This window comes from Rissa tridactyla, chromosome 6, assembly GCF_028500815.1.
Source record: "Rissa tridactyla isolate bRisTri1 chromosome 6, bRisTri1.patW.cur.20221130, whole genome shotgun sequence".
NCBI lineage: Eukaryota > Metazoa > Chordata > Aves > Charadriiformes > Laridae > Rissa > Rissa tridactyla.
In genome coordinates, this window is record NC_071471.1 from 40434648 (window position 1) to 40452109 (window position 17462).

The window sequence follows — 17462 nt, forward strand, 5'->3', positions numbered from 1 at the left end:
CTGTTGAAAAAGAAGAAAGGAGATGAGAGAAATCATGGGTTTACCCCATTGTGGTTTTGATCCTGCAAGAGACAGGTTGATGGGGTCCCAAACCGAAAGAGTCTTTGAGTTGTGTTCAGTTGTGTTCCTGAGTATGTGGTTGTCCATTGAAGTCAATGGAAGCATGTATGAGCCTAATGTTACATGTATCCTTAGAGTGCTTTGATAAGCTGGGAGCGGTGGGTTTTACACTAAGCAACCTTTGTCTGTACTGTATAGCCTGGGGATTACGTTCGCCCGTTCTGCCTACACGGATGGGACTCCAGCTGCTGTCCTTGTTTTTCCACCCTTGGGAAGAATTTGGCCTTGTAGAGATTAAGCTATTATGCTCTAACCAGTTTATGTATCTTCCAAACATTTGTGCAATGACTAATACAACAAAAGCAGAATCTTTTGACCTGATTATAGCGTGGGAAAGTCTTTCTAAAAGCTAATGCTGGAGATGATAGGGCACTGTGTGCTTTGTGAGTTCCTCAGCATTCTGCTTCACAGACTCGCTTCAGATTTTCAAATCTGAGTTACTCAAGAGTTTCTTGATACAGAGAAGCTGGAGATCTGCTAGGAAGCTGAATAAAAATTCACGTAGAAATCTTGGCAATTAAAGGACTGTGGAGCGGAACTGTTGTTTATATCCTGGAAGAGCATAAGGTGGATTGTAATGAAACACAGGTTTTCTGCTGCTGTTTTCACAGAGGTACCTCTCAGCAGCGGCAAGTATTCCTGCACAGGGGGGTTATTGATCTCAGAGGGTGCTTTGTTGGGGGAAAGGGTCCACAGAGCAGGACTCAAGCACTTTAAATCTTGATTGTGTTAGTCTGTAAATTCCAGTGTAGTATAAATTATCCAGTTTTACTACAGCTTTTGCACACAGTTTTGGTAACATTATGGTAATGGCAGAAATTGGATTCTCTCTTTAGCAACTGAATGTTTATTAATAGGCTGTTACTTTCAAGTGACATGCTGTAAAACTCCAATAACCTTGATTTGCAGCAGCCATCTGGGGAGAGTTTCTGAACATTACGTAGCAGTAATTTTGTTGCTTTTCTTTGTTTTGAAGTCAGAAAATAAAATCTGCAAGTACTGGCACTGGAAAAAGAAATGATATTTCAGGGCTGAGAACCTAAAGTTACTCTGACAATTCCTACTTCTAAGCCTTCATTAAGTCTTCTTGATATGATGGAAATTACAGAGGAGAGAAAGGTTCTTCAGTCTGAGAACGTTATTATTTTTTCTTATGATTCTGGCCATTTTTGTGATTACCATCAAAGTAGATGGTGTTGATTTAGCAGCTAGGGTGCATTTGATCAAATAACAAGACCTAAAACCAGCACTATGCTGAATAACTCCTAAAGAACATTGTTCAAAGTGTGCACCTTTAACCTGTTTTGTATTACAAAATGCCACTAGAAAAATAAGAATTACTATCTATATGTGGAGGTGTTGCAGTGACACCGTGTCACATACAGGAGCTCTGCTTTAGGGATTAGTAGTGTAGGCTGTTCCTATTGCATTTATAATCTCCATGTTTTTGTGATTCCAGTTTTTGTCCAGCAATGATTGTGCAATTATCGCAGTTAAGTGCTCTTCCAAATTTGTCTCGTAAATTTGTCTGGGCCTCCTCTCGCTGGATGCCTGGCTGACAGTCTAGTTGTAAATGTTATTCTAACCTTAGTCCTCTAGACAAATTTCAAGTTTCTCAAGTCCAGGAGGGGATCAGGAATGGTGAAGGTGGTGGTGGAAAAAAATGTCAGTTCTGTCTTGAGAGGTTAGTAAAACCGTGATCCCCTGAAAAACAAACAACAGTAACGCAACCCAGCTATCTTCATGAAAAAGGGAGCCCACCAGTTTTTGCTATGGCTTCTGCAAGCCTTGAAGTCCTGACAAAAAAAGATATCCATCTTTTGGAATTCCTGTGTTCTTCAGGCCAACCCAAACCTATGGCGGTAAGCGTTACAGTTCTTTGGCTGAAGTGGGACGAGTGTATTTGGGAGATGGAGAATACCCCTACCTCTCATCTTCCTATTTATTACTAGGCTTCTAGATAATCTCTGTAGAGATTCGGCAGTAGAAATCAGGGTGAAAAACCCCACCCTTTTGTTCCAACAATGGAATACACAGGAACGAAGATCATTGTGGGTCAAAACTAATATCCTAAAAGTCCATCTGGAAACTGATAGGAATTAAGGCTGTTTTGCGGTATCATGCTACTTTGAAGGTGTGTGCCATTGCCTGTCTGCATATTCCATTATGCTTCTTTTGGAAAGTTCAGACCTGTCTGGAGAGCATGGTAACAGCTAAGTCTCAGGATAAAGGGAATTAATTTTATCACAAATTAGAAGCATATAAAGGAGTAAGGGGCATTTGCCGGCCTCTTGATCTGGTTAAAATAGAAGATCCCATGACCACCCCTCCCCAAGAGCACTGGGAGACTTCGGAGTCTAAAAAGAATCAAACAAGGAAGATTTTAAACCAGCCTTTACTGAACCTGACTGCCAGCATGACGCGTTGGATGTTAGAGAAGAGGTTCTAATAATTCCCTGAGAAGTCAAGATATTCTCCATGGTTTGCATTCAGTTCTTTATTGCTGACCCTGTTGAATGGGGAAGTCTGAGTCCAGGCCACACTGTGCCTCATAACCTGGCTGGAGCAAAGTTAAAATTTCTGTGTCCTAGTGCGTTACCATGGATGTAGCAACTCAGACCAAATCCAAACGACTTTCTCCGTGGAATAATTTACATCAGCCTCTGAATTTAATCAGCCAAAGGCAGGATGAATCAGGCTGTCCGTTACATAGCAGCTTGCTGAATCTCTTCTGTCTGGATAAATTCATCTGGGAGGAAGCATAAATTCTTCTGTTTGCTGAACTCTGATATTACACAGCCTGGATATTCAGTTATGCAACCAGTAGGATCCTTGCCAGCAGAACCATCAGTATTTTTATGCATGCATTTGCATCTAACGATGCCACGCCAACAGCAATGCATATTTAATCTCCCTCAGTCCAGGGAGGGACCTCACCAGACACAGGATGGATCCTGTGATTTGATGTCACTGATGATGTACCATCTTCTGGACTGCTTATATTGCAATTTACACAGGAAGATTATTTTTTGTGTGCCTGGAAAATCCAGCACCTCAACAGACTGACAAAATGAGACCAGCAGATGTGTGCTGCGTGTAAGATGCATGTGTCCGGCTATTAGCTTTTCCTACTCTGTTTCCCTGCCAAAATTATTGGCTGTAGGCTTCATGCTTTTTGCTGGCTGTAAATGTGTCCAAAAGATCTGTTTGGGGGCACTCTGTCAGAAAGGAATTAATCAAAAAAATATAGTCACCTGATATACAGACAGTATCTCAGGACACAGGAATAGACCAAGGAGCCCTGTGTATGCACAAAAGCAAACCTACAGCAACTTGGTGAGCATAGTAACACCTCGATTTAGCTTAGATTATTTTAGAGTGGTGGTATTTCCTTGGAAAATATATAGCCCTACATTTAGTTTTCTCTGTCGCACTGCTGAAGGAACTTTAGCATTTTCCTTCTGTTATAGCAAACATGATCCCTTGTTCATTTGTTGATGTATGTGTCCTTGCTCAGGCCTGGACCTATGGCTTAGCAGCCATTTGAATGACAAACACTAAATTGCAGTGTCCTTTTTAAAGCATTTCTTGTGTTTCTTTGTTTTGTGCTATTTTTGATGATAATGTTAATCACCAAGCAAAAGAATAAATTTATTTTTTGTCTATCTAAATTTTTACAACTTCTGAGACCAGCCGTCTGGATCTTATACTGTTTGGTATGAAAAGCAATAATGTACTCAGTATGAGCTCTTACCGAGTTACATCACTTGGAATTGCAGAAATGGCTATGGCTGTCCTGCCTAAACTGTGGCTCTTCAGGGAAATGCAGGAGAATCCCTAGTGTACTATTGGAAAGAGAAAAACTGCCTTCAATAAACTAAATTATGATACATTTTTCAAAATGATGCTAATTAAAGCCACTGCCATCGCTTAATTGCCATTGTTTTAATGGCATTCATTTTATCTTTTATGTCCGATGGTGTATTTTGGTGTTTAACGTATGCAAATTTGCCTCTTGTTGTTGTCTGTGCTTGAACTATCAGGCCTAAAGTACCTGTCTTACAGCAAAAAGTTTAATGAAAGATTTTAATAAAGGAGTTAAGGTAGCAAAATAAGGAGGCATTGAGCCATGCGCCACAGCATGGGACAGATGATGGATGTTTCTATTGATTAGCAGTGAATTAGCATGTAGATGGTTTTTGGAAAGAAACCTGGGATGCTCATCTGAAATAAAAGATATGTGTAAAGAGAGGAGTTTTTTGGGAACCCCCGAGTGTATGGGAGGGTTGTGGGTTCTGGCTGACACGAGAGCGCTTGCTGCTTGCTTATCTTGTGGAAGCTTCTCGACAGAAGCATTTTTGTGTGTTTATGATTTTGCCAGATTTACTACTAATGCTGGAATTTCCATTCAAAATAATTCATTTGCGCTACCTTTATGTGCCAGTTGATCAAAAAAAAATAGATGGAAATAATGCAACCTCCCTGTGTAGAAGTGTGTGCTTGGCTCGGGTTTGACTCGAACCCACAGAATTTAATTTGAAAACAGCCTATAAGGTTTTAGTCTTTTCAGACACTGCTCTCTCTAGATGTAGTTGTCTGAAAGCAGAAAACAACCTACTTGGAGGAAACACTGACATGTTTAACGCCTTCTTGGGTGAAGAGTGTCTGTGTGTATCGCATGACAGATTCTTGGCTTAGTTTTATTGATGTAACTTCTGACAGTGCTTCTTAAATTGTTTAGAAGCTTTCATATCACCCTGCAGATAGGGGCATCAAGTATTTGAAGATTTCATTTGTTTTATTTCCTAGGAAAAAAAAAGAAACAAACAAAGAAAAAAGAATATTTACCTAGAATGGCTTTGCTGTACAGATAAGAGGATTTATAGTGTAAGAGCTTGTTGTGGGGCTCAGGAGACGTGAGTCCATGTGCGCATGTCCAGGGGCAGCAGCAACAAACAAATTACGCCTCAGTGTCTGTCAGATGGGGCAGTTAATTATAGCTCCAGTGTGCCAGTGCTTCACAGGGTTAAAGCTATTTTTATAGAGATGAGTAGGGACAGGGGCACTCCAGAAAACAGTGTTCATGTTGATTGGACGCGTATAAAGACAAACTAAAGCCTTCTCCCACCAGGAGCTGGGTCACGCATTCGCAGCTTCAATTAAAACTCTCAGTGAAGTTATTCACAGGTTCTGCTTGAATAAGGATCTATCCAACGGCGATTTCTGTGGGGGAATATTATACTGCCTGTCTATATGGTGTATGATTGCAATACAGGTGGTAACATTTTTTTTCAATCTTTTTAACCTTGCACGTGTAAGTAAAGATTGGAGAGGACACATAGTTGTAACTGAAGGAAGTGCAAAAAGCGGGCAAAAAGAATGTTTGAAGATACGTAGGATTAATTTGTGCGTGGATTCCATGTTTCTGTTACAGGATTTCCAGTAATTTAACACCTGCGATATCAGCACTGTTATGTGGAAAGGGGCCAAATCTAAATTTAATAGAATTATTTTAACAAGCTTGTATATAAGACACGTGTTTTTCATGTTAATTTTAAATTTCAATTTATGTTTTTTTTTTTTATTATGTTTTTAAGCACCTGACGTTTCAAAGGGAGTTTGATTCTGATTCTCTCAGACACTACAGCTGGGCTGCAGACACCTTGGACAATGTTAACCTTGTTTCAAGTCCCATCCATTCCGGGTAGGTCACTTAACAGATTTCCTTTATCTTTAGATGTGGAAGTGTATCATTAGCTGAAGAATACAGCCTGCTGTAATGGCTGATAACATGCCTATTCCTGCTGCAGTTGAAGCCAGTGGCAAAATTCACACTGACTTCAATGAGGGTGCTTAATAACAGGAGTCAGTCTAAATTCTTGCATATCAAACCAAAAACTTGCTTCTGCACTTAATTTTCTGAATGCAAAAACATTGTAATCCCACTGGCTTCTCTTTAATAGTCCTGTTCTGCTTTTTGTGTTGCTTATGCTTTGCTTTTAAAGTGTCATAAGGTGGTTTTGTTTGAATTGTATTAAATTATTTGGAATATGAAATCAGAGATATAATGTTATGCTTCGTGTTCTTTCACAGCAGAAAAAATTAGGGGCTTTAATTTAACCTCTTATTTTATTTATACCTCCAAACTCCTGTCTATTCACCACTATCTGTAGTTTGAGTTTAGTGGTACTATTAATTTACTTATGAGTTATCACTGCAGTTCTGGTGCTTCTTGACAGGACCACACAGGCTTGATTTAAAGGCAATAGTATTAATGTTTGAATGCATGCTGTAAAAATTTGCAAATGAATGCGTAACTGAAAGGAATCATTGCATATGAGATTGTCTAGTATAAATATTTGTTGTTTAATTTTCAAGATCAGGATGTAAAATTTCATATCCTTTTTAATTTGCTTCCCCATTTTATGACTAATTACATTCTCGTAATGAAAATGAGCGCAGCACATACCAAAAGATTTCAGTTCCAAAACAGCAGCAAGTCCCACAAATCTAAAGCTACAGTCCCACAAACATGTAAGCACTTGCTTCTGCTGAACAGATTTATACAGTGGTGGATTTTTGGGTCCTGAGCTGATAAAACACTGCATATGGTCAATGCTAGAGTAGAAACGTTGAGAGTTGCAGAATGAAAAGCTGAAGCCTGTTGGTTATGGTGGAAAGGTATGTCAGCAAAGGACCTCGGAGAGCTGGTAGTCCATCCATTTCCATTACAGCAGGGCAAAATGTTGCCAAGCCATTCCTGAAATATGTTCTTCATAGTCACTAAAACTAACAGGTTCTATAGTCCTCCAGCTTCAGTAGTTCACTGTCCTTTGTTACAATATTTCTTTCCCTGATACTCAATTTAAAATTTGTTTGCTGCAGATTAAGCCTATTTCTTTTTATATCCATAGTAGTCATGGAGAGCAATATCTTACTGGTCTCTTAACAACGTTTTATATGTTGGAAGACACGTAATCCTCTCTTTAAAAGACTAAAATGTCCAAGATCCTCCTAGGTGGTGCTTTCCACATTTCAGCGCATCCTTGCTGCTCTCCCCTGGCTCCCCCCTCTTTGATGACAGTTTATTTCTAAGCCAGGATCGCTACCTCTTTAGTCTCGCATATGGCACACCTAATCTTAAGCAATCCCACAGTGAGAATTATCATTTTGGTAACTGCAGTTTCTTTTGACTAATGTTTGTGATCTGCCAGAATTTCTTGGTTCTTTTCTGAAATTGTGCAGTCTGGCTATATTTTCTGTGTTTGTGCTTATGTGTTTGGCTTCTTCCCTCTGTTTACATTTGCCTTTACTGTATTTCTGTTTATTGGTTCCAGACCCTCTTTCCATTTTAGCAAGATAGCTTTTAGTTCGGATCCTATTTTCCAAAGACTTTTCAGACCTTCTTTCTGTCCAGTGTTCAAATCATGAATGAAGACATTATCTTAGTACCTGGCCTAGGACAGCACAGTGAAATCTCCACCTGAAGTTTCCATTCAGTTTAACAGTAAAGCACTGATGGTATCTCTTTTGAGGTAACTTCTCAGATGATTATGCACTTACCTTATCTATGGTGTACCTCAATTTCTTACTGAAATACCAAGATAGTACTTCTACACATCCACTGGGTAAGTACTCTTTCAAAGAAGGAAGTTAAATACATTTGACATGAGTTATTCTTGACACTCATATTTTGGCTCATTTTTATTTTGAGGACTGGTGGCACTGGTCTTGATTATCCTTTGGGCCCTTACAGATTGATCATTGGATAGTTTATTCCTGAATATTTCTGGTAGTTGGGGTTAGACTTGATTGGTCTAAGATTTTCTGTCCCCTTTTCATCCTGGTACAAAATAGGTCTGATGCTTGCATCCTGCCAGTCCTCTGGGGTACTACTTGTCTGCCCTTAGTTCTTTAGCATGGCCACTAATGGTTCCAACCCTCCAAAACATATATTCTGTGGCCATGGGACCTTTGGCGTCAACTACTTCAGATCTCCTCCCTTTGTACATCAGTCCTCTCTAACGCAGAGGTAGCCTTAGCTGCTGCCCAGAGGGGAAGGACCACAGATCTGCAGCAGTGGAGCAAACTGTGGGGCTGCAGGGGAGGGAGAGGATCTGAGCACCAAAATATTCTCCAAACAGGTATAACTTTTCTGACCTGTCACATTTCTCATTTGACAGATAAAGTCCATCAGAAATGATGCTGTGATGACTCAGTTCCTTTGTTAGGAAAAAAAGGTCGCTCATTGTTTATTTTCTTTTCAGTCGTGGCCCTGTGTCATAATATGATACTGTTTGGTTTTCCCTGTTATCTTCATCTAGGGGCAATCAACAGATGTTCATGTCTTCCAGTACCTCAGTACATCTGATCTGCAGAGCATCATGACTTTTCACTTTCTTCTACCAGTCTTTTCCTGAAAAGTAACTCATTTTCTGCTTGATCGCAGTGCTTCATGCCCTGGCTTAGTCCCCAGCTCTTTCTGGGCCATAGGCAGAGGTATGCCAACTGGGCAGCCCTCGTGGTTCGGGTCACCCCGCGGCCAGGGCCTGACCCTACCGCTCTTTGCATTCCTCATCCTCCCCCGGGCTCCGCGACGTGCTGTGTAGGGGAGCTCCTCTGCAGTCGGCTCCCTGGGGTTGCTCTTTTCCCATTTACCCACTGTCAGAAGAGAGCATCAAAGTTTGTTTCCATTTCTTAACTGAGGTAGAAGGGGAATTTTGGGAGCAGGATGTGGAGATCCATCAATGTATCAGTGAAAAAGGAAGAAAGAAGGAATTGTTGGCAGTAATTTTGACTCTTCTGGTTTTTCCTTTTTTTAAGCCAAGATAATGTTTTATGTTTTTCTTTCTGAGTTCAGATAAGTTGTTTTGCCAGCATATATTTTGAACAGGGTCCATTGTAAGCAACACACTGAAGTGTGTCATGAATCTTGAGGCCTCTGGAAGGGTAGAGACCCTTCACCAAAATGACCTTCGGCTTTCAGATGTGAGCTTACTCATGCGACTTTCCCGAACTAAAATGTGGGTGTGCTCTCTTCATGTTGTCTTTTTTAACTCTTTCATTTTCTTAGCTGAAAGAAAGAAATTAATGCGTTACACTGCCTACTGTATTGAGAAACTCAGACATACTGGATCCAATGTGGAATGTCTTGCATGTGGAATACATCAGATTAATTATGGTTTACTCCAACCTCCTGTACACACAGAAGAACTCATTTTTGAAAGCAGTGTAATGAATAGCGAGGACTGATACTCCTTTCGAGTATCCTGCCTTACATATCTATACGTTATACTTTGGAATATGCTATAGGAAAGTGCAAGAACTGGTTTTCCATGGCACAGTGGAGTATGCTTTGGGAATTAAACAAAGAAGTTGTCTTACAATAAATTCTCTGTTGACCCAAGTAAATTGCAAATACTTTTCTCCATGTGCTTCTGCATTTCTTATAGAAATTATGGACTTGTGCTGACTAATTAAATGAAAGCTTTTTTTTTCCATATGTAGCATATTTTATATGACATAGGTCATAATATGCAAAGCAAAAGCGAAATAATTTCTAAAGTTGGCCTTCCAATGTATTGCTTTTGTTATTTTTCTGATTGTTACTTTTCCTTTGCGCTTATTATTGATATTTTCTGTTGCTTGCCTCTAATTATCTTACATTAATTTTTCCCATTTGCTTTCTAAATTATTTTGCAGCTATTCCTCTCCACTTCCCCAGTATGATTCAAGGTGATAACTCTGTGCTTTCTGTGAATCCTCCTTTTATTTTTCTTTAACTCTTTTCCCACAGAGTGTGTGTAGATGTTTGTAGTGCATTCGCCCACATCCTCATCCCTTCCATGTATTCAAGTAGAAATGCTCATTAGCGTTTAGCGTTGTGTTTTAGAGATCATATTGTAGTTTTCATTATTAGTGCAGCATTAATTTAGGTGAGCATCAGCTACTAATTTTTTTTATAGAAAGTGCATGAAATACTGTTTGGAATTATTGTTACTGATTTAAACGGTAAATTACTAATTTGAAAACTAAACAAGGAAATAATTAATATGCTGTTGATAATAATTACCGTTATATGAGAGCAACACTCAAAAATCTGCTAAAAGTTTTGTCTTTGCTGAAGGCTGCAGTGTGGTGTAGGCACCCAAGCTGGCTGTAATGGGCTAGTTCCTGTGGTGGGGCATAGACTCACGTCAAGGGTTAATGTGCCCTTGGTTGAGCAGTGCTAAGCCCCAGGTTGCCAAGGCTGGACTGGTATTGGTGCCTGTCATCAAACCCAACTCAGCTACCTCTGCGTGACCTTGAAATCTACCACCTAAACCTACCTGAGGACTTGGGGCCTCATTTTCATAGGTACTTAGTTTTGACTTCCATTGATTTTTGTATTATTTTAACTCAGTTGATTGAGGTGCCTAGAGATTTTTGAAAATCCTCTCTGACATACTTGCATCATTTAAACAGTTAGGATACAGAAAAAACATCTTATCTGAGTGCACACTTTGGCATTTTTGCATTGGATGAAAAACTCCTTTTTTTTATTAATTCTGAGTTTGTTTAATATGCTGGTAATCACATACGTGATAGGCAGCTCTCCAAAACACTGCTTTGCACTGAGCCATCAGGCCAAGCCCAGCCTTGCCAAGCTCCCTGGGAGGCCCTTCTCTCTGTTGCGTTGCTCTGTGATGCACCGACCAGGTGTGCCTCCCCGGAGCTGCTGCAGTGCCAACCCCAAAGGGGTGCTCCAGCCAGCCACCCCTCCACACTTCCATGTAGTCTGAAGTGGCCTCATCTTCTCTGCAGACAAAAACCATGCACATTTTAAGAAGGCCACCAAAGCACCAATTGTAACGTATTCCTTTCAGTATTCTCCCTTCGGTGACCAAGGGCTGTGGGTCCCTGCTTAATATTTTGCTTTGCTTCATAGTAAATTTTAATGGATTGTCTTGAACTCTCTTCACAGCTAGTCACGAGCGGGCTCCTTGCCAGCTCTGAAGACCAACCGTTGGCCTACCCTTCCACATGCTCAGTGCCATCTGCCTCTTCCCATCAGCCTTCACCACCCACACTATAGAGCAGTTGCGGGTAGAAAAAGTGACACAAACATGCTTGACAAGCTAATAGTGCTTAGTGAGCGGAGGGGAGAGGCAACCCCAAAGGTCCAGGCTCCCTAGAGCTGGTTCTCTGCTTGTTACAGCCTTCTGTTAGCAAGCAAGAAAGTGTTCCAGTCAACAGATTTTACAGACATCTAAGATCTTGTGATCTATAAATATTAACATAACTTATATAGTCTATAATTTAAAGATTGAGCATATTGTTTTCGAGACAGATCTAATATTTGTAGAAAGCATTTGGTTAGGCATTCAGCAAAGATCCCCTCCCACTGAAACAATTCCTCTTACGAGGAGTTGGGGTACCCTAGTGGCAACATTTGGATTTGTTCAGTCATGTACTGTCTGTTTATCTAGGAGAGAAATGTGGATACAATTTATTTGGATGAAAACTACTGTGACTATTCCATGCCATCACTATTGTAAAGTCTCTGGGGCACAAGAAATGATAAATTTGGGTTAGGGTCATCTCAGAGAGCTGTTTCACCTCCCCATCTTTACTGATGGATTTTAATTTGGTTTGAAGAAAGGCAATGTAGCAATTTCTTTATCTAGAATTCAGTTGGACAACCTTTCTGTCCTGCTTCATATATTTACAGCTTTTGTCCCATCCTGTCTGTCTCCTGCAGTCCACTAAATATCAAGTTTTGATTACACTCCTGCTTTTGTGCAGTGTTTTCCTGCCCACATCAGCTGGACTTCGGAATGCAACTTATTGGCAGGCCTGACCAATGCACATCAGCTGTCACTTTTGATATCCTGATGGTCTCAAGAGCAAATGTAATGGTCTTACACAAATTCCCATTCATACTTCAGAGCACTCAGGGGCTTTTTTTAAAGAATCTTCATGATGTCCCTGGATTACTGGCTCTTTCCCGTGGTTCAGTTCACAGCAGGGAACCAGGAAATTGAATGGATTCGCCTGTTAATCATGTGAAGGCTTAGTTCTTAAGAGCTGGAAGTTTTAGCAACAACCTTGAAAATAGTGAAACCCTACAGCAGATGTGGCAGATGTGTCAGCCTCTGTGTATCACCCAGAAGGAGCAAACAAAAGAGGTGCTGGCATCAAGACTGAGTTGGCAACTCATGCCCCTCTTCATACTGGCCTGTTATTGCATCTTCTACCTGAAGTTATTCTCTCTTAGCAGCTTATGCTACAGAGGAAAAGGGAAGATACTTTGGAGCACTAGAGGAGAACCCCATAATTTTTTAGCCCTGCAGGAAGCTGTGTGTTTTGATCCCCATAAATTGGAAGGTTTCTTGCTGCAGAGTTTTGAAACAGGCTGAAGTCTGGTTTTGGTCCTGGGAGAAGACTCCATTTCCCTGTCACTGTTCTGCTACAGACAGTAACGCTTCATGTATGCAGCTTCTCAGCATTTCATGAATGAAATAAGCCACAGCTATTAATGATTATTTTTTGTTAATATTCATTATTCCCTTGCTAATAATAAAAATTTTGTTTTAAAATCTACCACTCACCACTTAGAAATATAATTGTTTAGCCTTCTGTTATTGAATGTAAAATTCTGCATTAGAATGACACTGGCAAATACGATTTTTTTTTTAATGTCGCTTTTTGCTAATGAATGTCATCTTCACACAGGAGTAATGGCGTGATTTACTCCAGAATGCCAGTAGCCTAAAGAAAGTTATGTACTTGATATTCTCACTCAAACCCCATCAGTAGAAGTCCTTACTAGCCTGGACTCACTGTCACTCACGGTGCCAGCACTTGCGCTGCCAGCCATCAGGAGCATGTCCAAATGAGACTGTGAGGAGGTTTTGAAGACTGAGATCCCAAAAATATAAGCGGTTTTGATTCTCCTTTTTCTACACTGTCTGGCTGATTTCTGTATGTGAGGCTAATTACTCTTATTTATGGACAGTAGAGCTAACAGTGACAGAGGGATGTTCTTAAAGTCCACTAAACCACTACTAATACACTACTTGTGTACTGTTTTAATCCAAATTACTCAGTAGCACCTGTTCATTTCACCATGATGTCGCTAGACCTTTAGCAATTCCTGCTTTTGATAACTAATAGTTAATATGTAAGTATAAGTTTTAAAAGAATCTTCGTGTTCTTTTTAGTTTAGCTGGGATCGGGAGGACTTTTCTAATAATATTTTAAAAACTGTGGCACTTGACTTTTTGCTGATCTTCTGCTTGTTCTGTGACCATTTTCATTGACGTGTTTCCTTTTTCCTACAGTTTCCTGGTTAGTTTTATGGTTGACGCACGTGGGGGTTCGATGAGGGGTAGTCGCCACCATGGAATGAGAATAATTATCCCACCACGCAAGTGTACAGCACCAACCCGCATCACCTGCCGCTTGGTAAAGAGGCATAAACTGGCCAGCCCACCACCGATGGTTGAAGGAGAAGGATTAGCAAGTAGACTTGTAGAAATGGGGCCAGCAGGGGCACAATTTTTAGGGTGAGTTGTTCTATGAATTTCATTGTTTACACTCATGTTACATCTTTCATTTCCTTTATCCTGTGGTTCTAAGTAGTTAAACGTTGACTCTATCTCATTTGAGCATGTAAGATAGGCTACTTAACTTGACATATTAAAAAATGCCAACCTGCCATTCCTTCCAGAAAGTACCCTTGTATTTTAAGAGGAGCTTTGCCTCTATGATGACTGCAGGGTGGAGCTAAAGGTAACGAAAGCCATGAAAAGGCCAAGTCTTGCCCCCATCTACTCATGCAACCTGCCTTTGAAGTCAGGAGGAGCCGCACACCTGTAATGTCAAACAGGTTTTCACCCTTTTGCTCGTAGAGTGTTAGAGAAACATTACTATCACAAAAAAGTGTCCTTAAGTCACCCATAAGGACATAAATATTGAGCTCTGTTCCCTATGCTGCAGCATACGCACGGCTTCTGCCGGAGTTGCTGGGAGCTGCCTGTCTCCATCCTGTGGAGCAAAGCCACTGAGAGCGATGGCGGAGCGCTTATTGTAGAGCATCAAGTAGTATAAATGCTAGGACCTGATTTTTTTAAAGCTTAAAATAGGGGAAACAATCCACTATGATATGGCTTTTTTTTTCCTAATTATAAATTTTGTTCATTACCATAAGTGGCACCCTGGTGTAAACTGCCGGTTCTGTCGGGAATGACAGCTTGTTCCTAATTTCCCCTTCTCGTTTCTCTTCCTGCTGCATGGATGTTATTCAGTAAACTGCATCTTCCTAACACTCCTCCCCCTTTAAATGAGGGCGAGAGCATGGTTAGCCGAATCCTGCAGCTTGGTCCACAAGGAACAAAATTTATTGGGTAGGATACGTACGGAAAAGATACAGAATGTCTACAGTTTTTCTTTTGTTTCCAATTTTTTGTTATTCCCATTTTATTTTATTTTTTAAGTTTTCTATAGCTTTCAGTTGATTTATGTCACTGAAAGAAAATCATAGTGGCTTGATTTAATATAGCTCTGCTACTACCTTGTGCTTATAGGCATGTAAAATTCACTGCCAGCATTCTGCTTTCATAACTTCTGTGCTTTTGTAATTTTTTAAATTTGAAGTGTTTCAACTGCATCAAATACATTTTAATACACAGTGACAGTCCTTTAAGTTCAACCCTGTGGTAGAGAAGGTATTTACAGGCCTTGAGTGAGTCTGTTTCGGGAAAAGTGTTTGTAAAACGTGATCACATAAAGTCTATTATTTATGAAAGATTTTTTAGAAAAAATGGCATTGACTAAATGACTTCATTCAACAAGGTTGGAGAAATACTAATCTTTTCAACCTGTAAGAGTCATCTTGTTAAAATAAATTTATATAGTCAAGTATGCTACCCAAAGGAACTGCAGTGTATAGTCTAAAAATGTAAGAATGTTTCTGTATATTTTTGTTGTTTTCAAACCATATTGCAAAATTTATCGCGTTAGGTTTTCAAAATATTGGTGAGTGTTTGGTGTTCCAAACCTGTTCAATACCTTCTCGCTGAGTATTCTTGTTAAATGTCATGCACAAAATTGTGTGGTTTCTAAATATTTACAGAGACAGTATCTGAACTATTAGCCTGCAAAGATTGTACTACAGTGTTAGTTTTTAGTTTGTACTCTTTTTGAACTAGAGAGTAAATATCTTAAGCACTGTATTTGAATTTTTGGTATTTACTTGCTGTGCACAATGGGAGAGAGCAGCTACATTCCTATTTCTTGTTGAAGGACTTGAGATTAGAGTAACAGCCTGGGTGTTCTTAAAAGCATCTAAAAGACGTATTGATTAAACTATCTTTTTCTATTTTCATGGGAAAAAATCCTAGTTTATGTTTTTCCTCATGACGGCTGTTGTGATTTCTGTGCTCAGGTAATTGATTGGTTAACAAACCCAACACCTTGCAGGTGTACATGGAAGCACTGCCTACTTCTCCCATCATGTGATGCTACTTTTAACTGAGTGATTGCAAAGCAGTGAAATCCTTTACAACCTCTGTAGGAAAATAATGATACTGTCTATTTAAATGTCTTAAAGCTGCATAATCCATAATTGTTCCCTTACTGTGTGATTTCAGTCGGTTTGTCTTAGCATACTTTAAAATGCATATCCTGCCTGTGAAGTGTTTGGCCAAAGTGTCTGTTTTGTTAAGGAATGGCACATGAATTGAGTGGTGGTTTCTGTCGGTTGTTCACAATACCTGTTCAGTAATGAACTTGCAGTCCTCTGTTGAAGATACATTGTCTGGTGACATAGGTGTATTATTAACCGCCTTCTCATTCCCTTTCCTTCCCCCCCCAAATGTTTGACAGCAACTAATATAAATGTGGTTGTGATGTTGCTTCACTCAGAGAAATCCATTGTGAAAGGATCTAAACATTCCCCAGTGATGTTTACAGTGCCGATGTCGCAGCTCTGATTTTGGGCATGAGCACCAGAAAGTGAAGCTCATAAGAAACAACCTCTTGCGTTTCACAGGAGCTGCATCAACAGAGAGCCAGGGAGAGCTTTGAAAAGTTTGGGACTTAGTTTGAAGTTTAAAACCTACGTGCCTGCGCAGTTCCTGCTGCAGTCAATAGCTGTTGCATGCATTTGGATAGCTGGACTGTTTCTGAACTGACTTTGCCCCTTTAAATCCCTTGAGCCAAATCCGAACTTTGACTGTGCTAATGCCCATTAAAAGTCAGCACTGCTGTGTGTGCTGCAGGCAGGTTGGATCACCTACATCCTGGGATAAACGAGCAGGGAGAACTCTCCTTAGCAGAAGTCGTCACTATTTTTTCATGTAGGCAACTGTTTCAGAAGATTTACATTAAAAATGAGCTACATATGAATCCTTTAAAGTTATCTATTAATTATACTTTAAATGATAAAGGATTGTGCAGCTTTGGCAATTTCAAAAACATTTTTACAGTAACAGTGCTAACTGTTTAAAATGACTGTAGCTCTCTTAAGGACTTAACGCCCGTAGGAAATTAAGGGCAGTGAGCAGATGTAGGGTTAAAAATAATATGGTTCCTTTTTCTCTAGCCCTGTCATAGTGGAAATCCCGCACTTTGGATCAATGCGAGGAAAAGAAAGAGAGCTAATCGTACTGCGAAGTGAAAATGGTGAAACGTGGAAGGAGCACCAGTATGACAGCAAACATGAAGACTTAACCGAAATACTCAATGGCATGGACGAAGGTAAACATTTTCTCAAAGCTTCAGCAAGCCTTACCTTTGTGCAGGCTTGCTAAGATGAGCAGACTAAAGCAACTTCAAGTAAATTAGCGCAGGGAATATCTCACTTTAGGGAATACAGTGTATGTTATATATTAAACTAATGGAAAGAGTGTAAAGAGAAATTGTTCAGCAGTGGCCTGGAGACATCCCGAAATCAGTGGTAAGTTTTGGTCTGAAGTCTTGCCAAGTTTAAGGAAAGATGCACAGTTGCTTTACAGCATGAAGTGGAGAATAACATCCCAGCTGGAGGTAAGCCTGTTTCTGTTGCTCAGGCAGGGCCATGTGAAGGTCATTCCAAACCGAGGGTGAAATGGAAATATCAGTTCTATTAGACTTTCCCACAAATGCAGACTTTAGCCTGTAGGCCATTCTTCTTTGAAATGGTATTGTTAGAGATTGCCTCCCACAAATACACAACCTGCCTTCCTGATGCCCATCTGGGAAGTCTGGCTCCCTTGTTTTGCTTGGACGTTGCTGTTCATGTGAGAGTTGCTTAAGATGAGAGGACTCAGCTGTACACAGTTCGTCAGAAGATGCTGTGACAGATGGTCCCTGCGGACACA

The 17462-nt window shown here is 40.2% G+C and overlaps 1 protein-coding gene across 11 annotated transcripts in view; it reads left to right on the forward strand.

Annotated features, from left to right (window-relative positions):
- Positions 1 to 17462, forward strand: part of ANK3 (ankyrin 3) — a 382298-nt gene that overhangs the window by 311010 nt on the left and 53826 nt on the right. For 8 of the 11 annotated variants that reach the window (XM_054206394.1, XM_054206393.1, XM_054206384.1 and 5 more), the window contains 4 exons: positions 5718 to 5824; positions 9823 to 9855; positions 13443 to 13667; positions 16706 to 16860. In XM_054206394.1, coding sequence (XP_054062369.1) covers positions 5718 to 5824; positions 9823 to 9855; positions 13443 to 13667; positions 16706 to 16860 — 520 coding nt within the window. The remainder of the gene's footprint in view (positions 1 to 5717; positions 5825 to 9822; positions 9856 to 13442; positions 13668 to 16705; positions 16861 to 17462) is intronic. The other 3 variants (XM_054206387.1, XM_054206395.1, XM_054206392.1) reach the window with 1 other exon arrangement.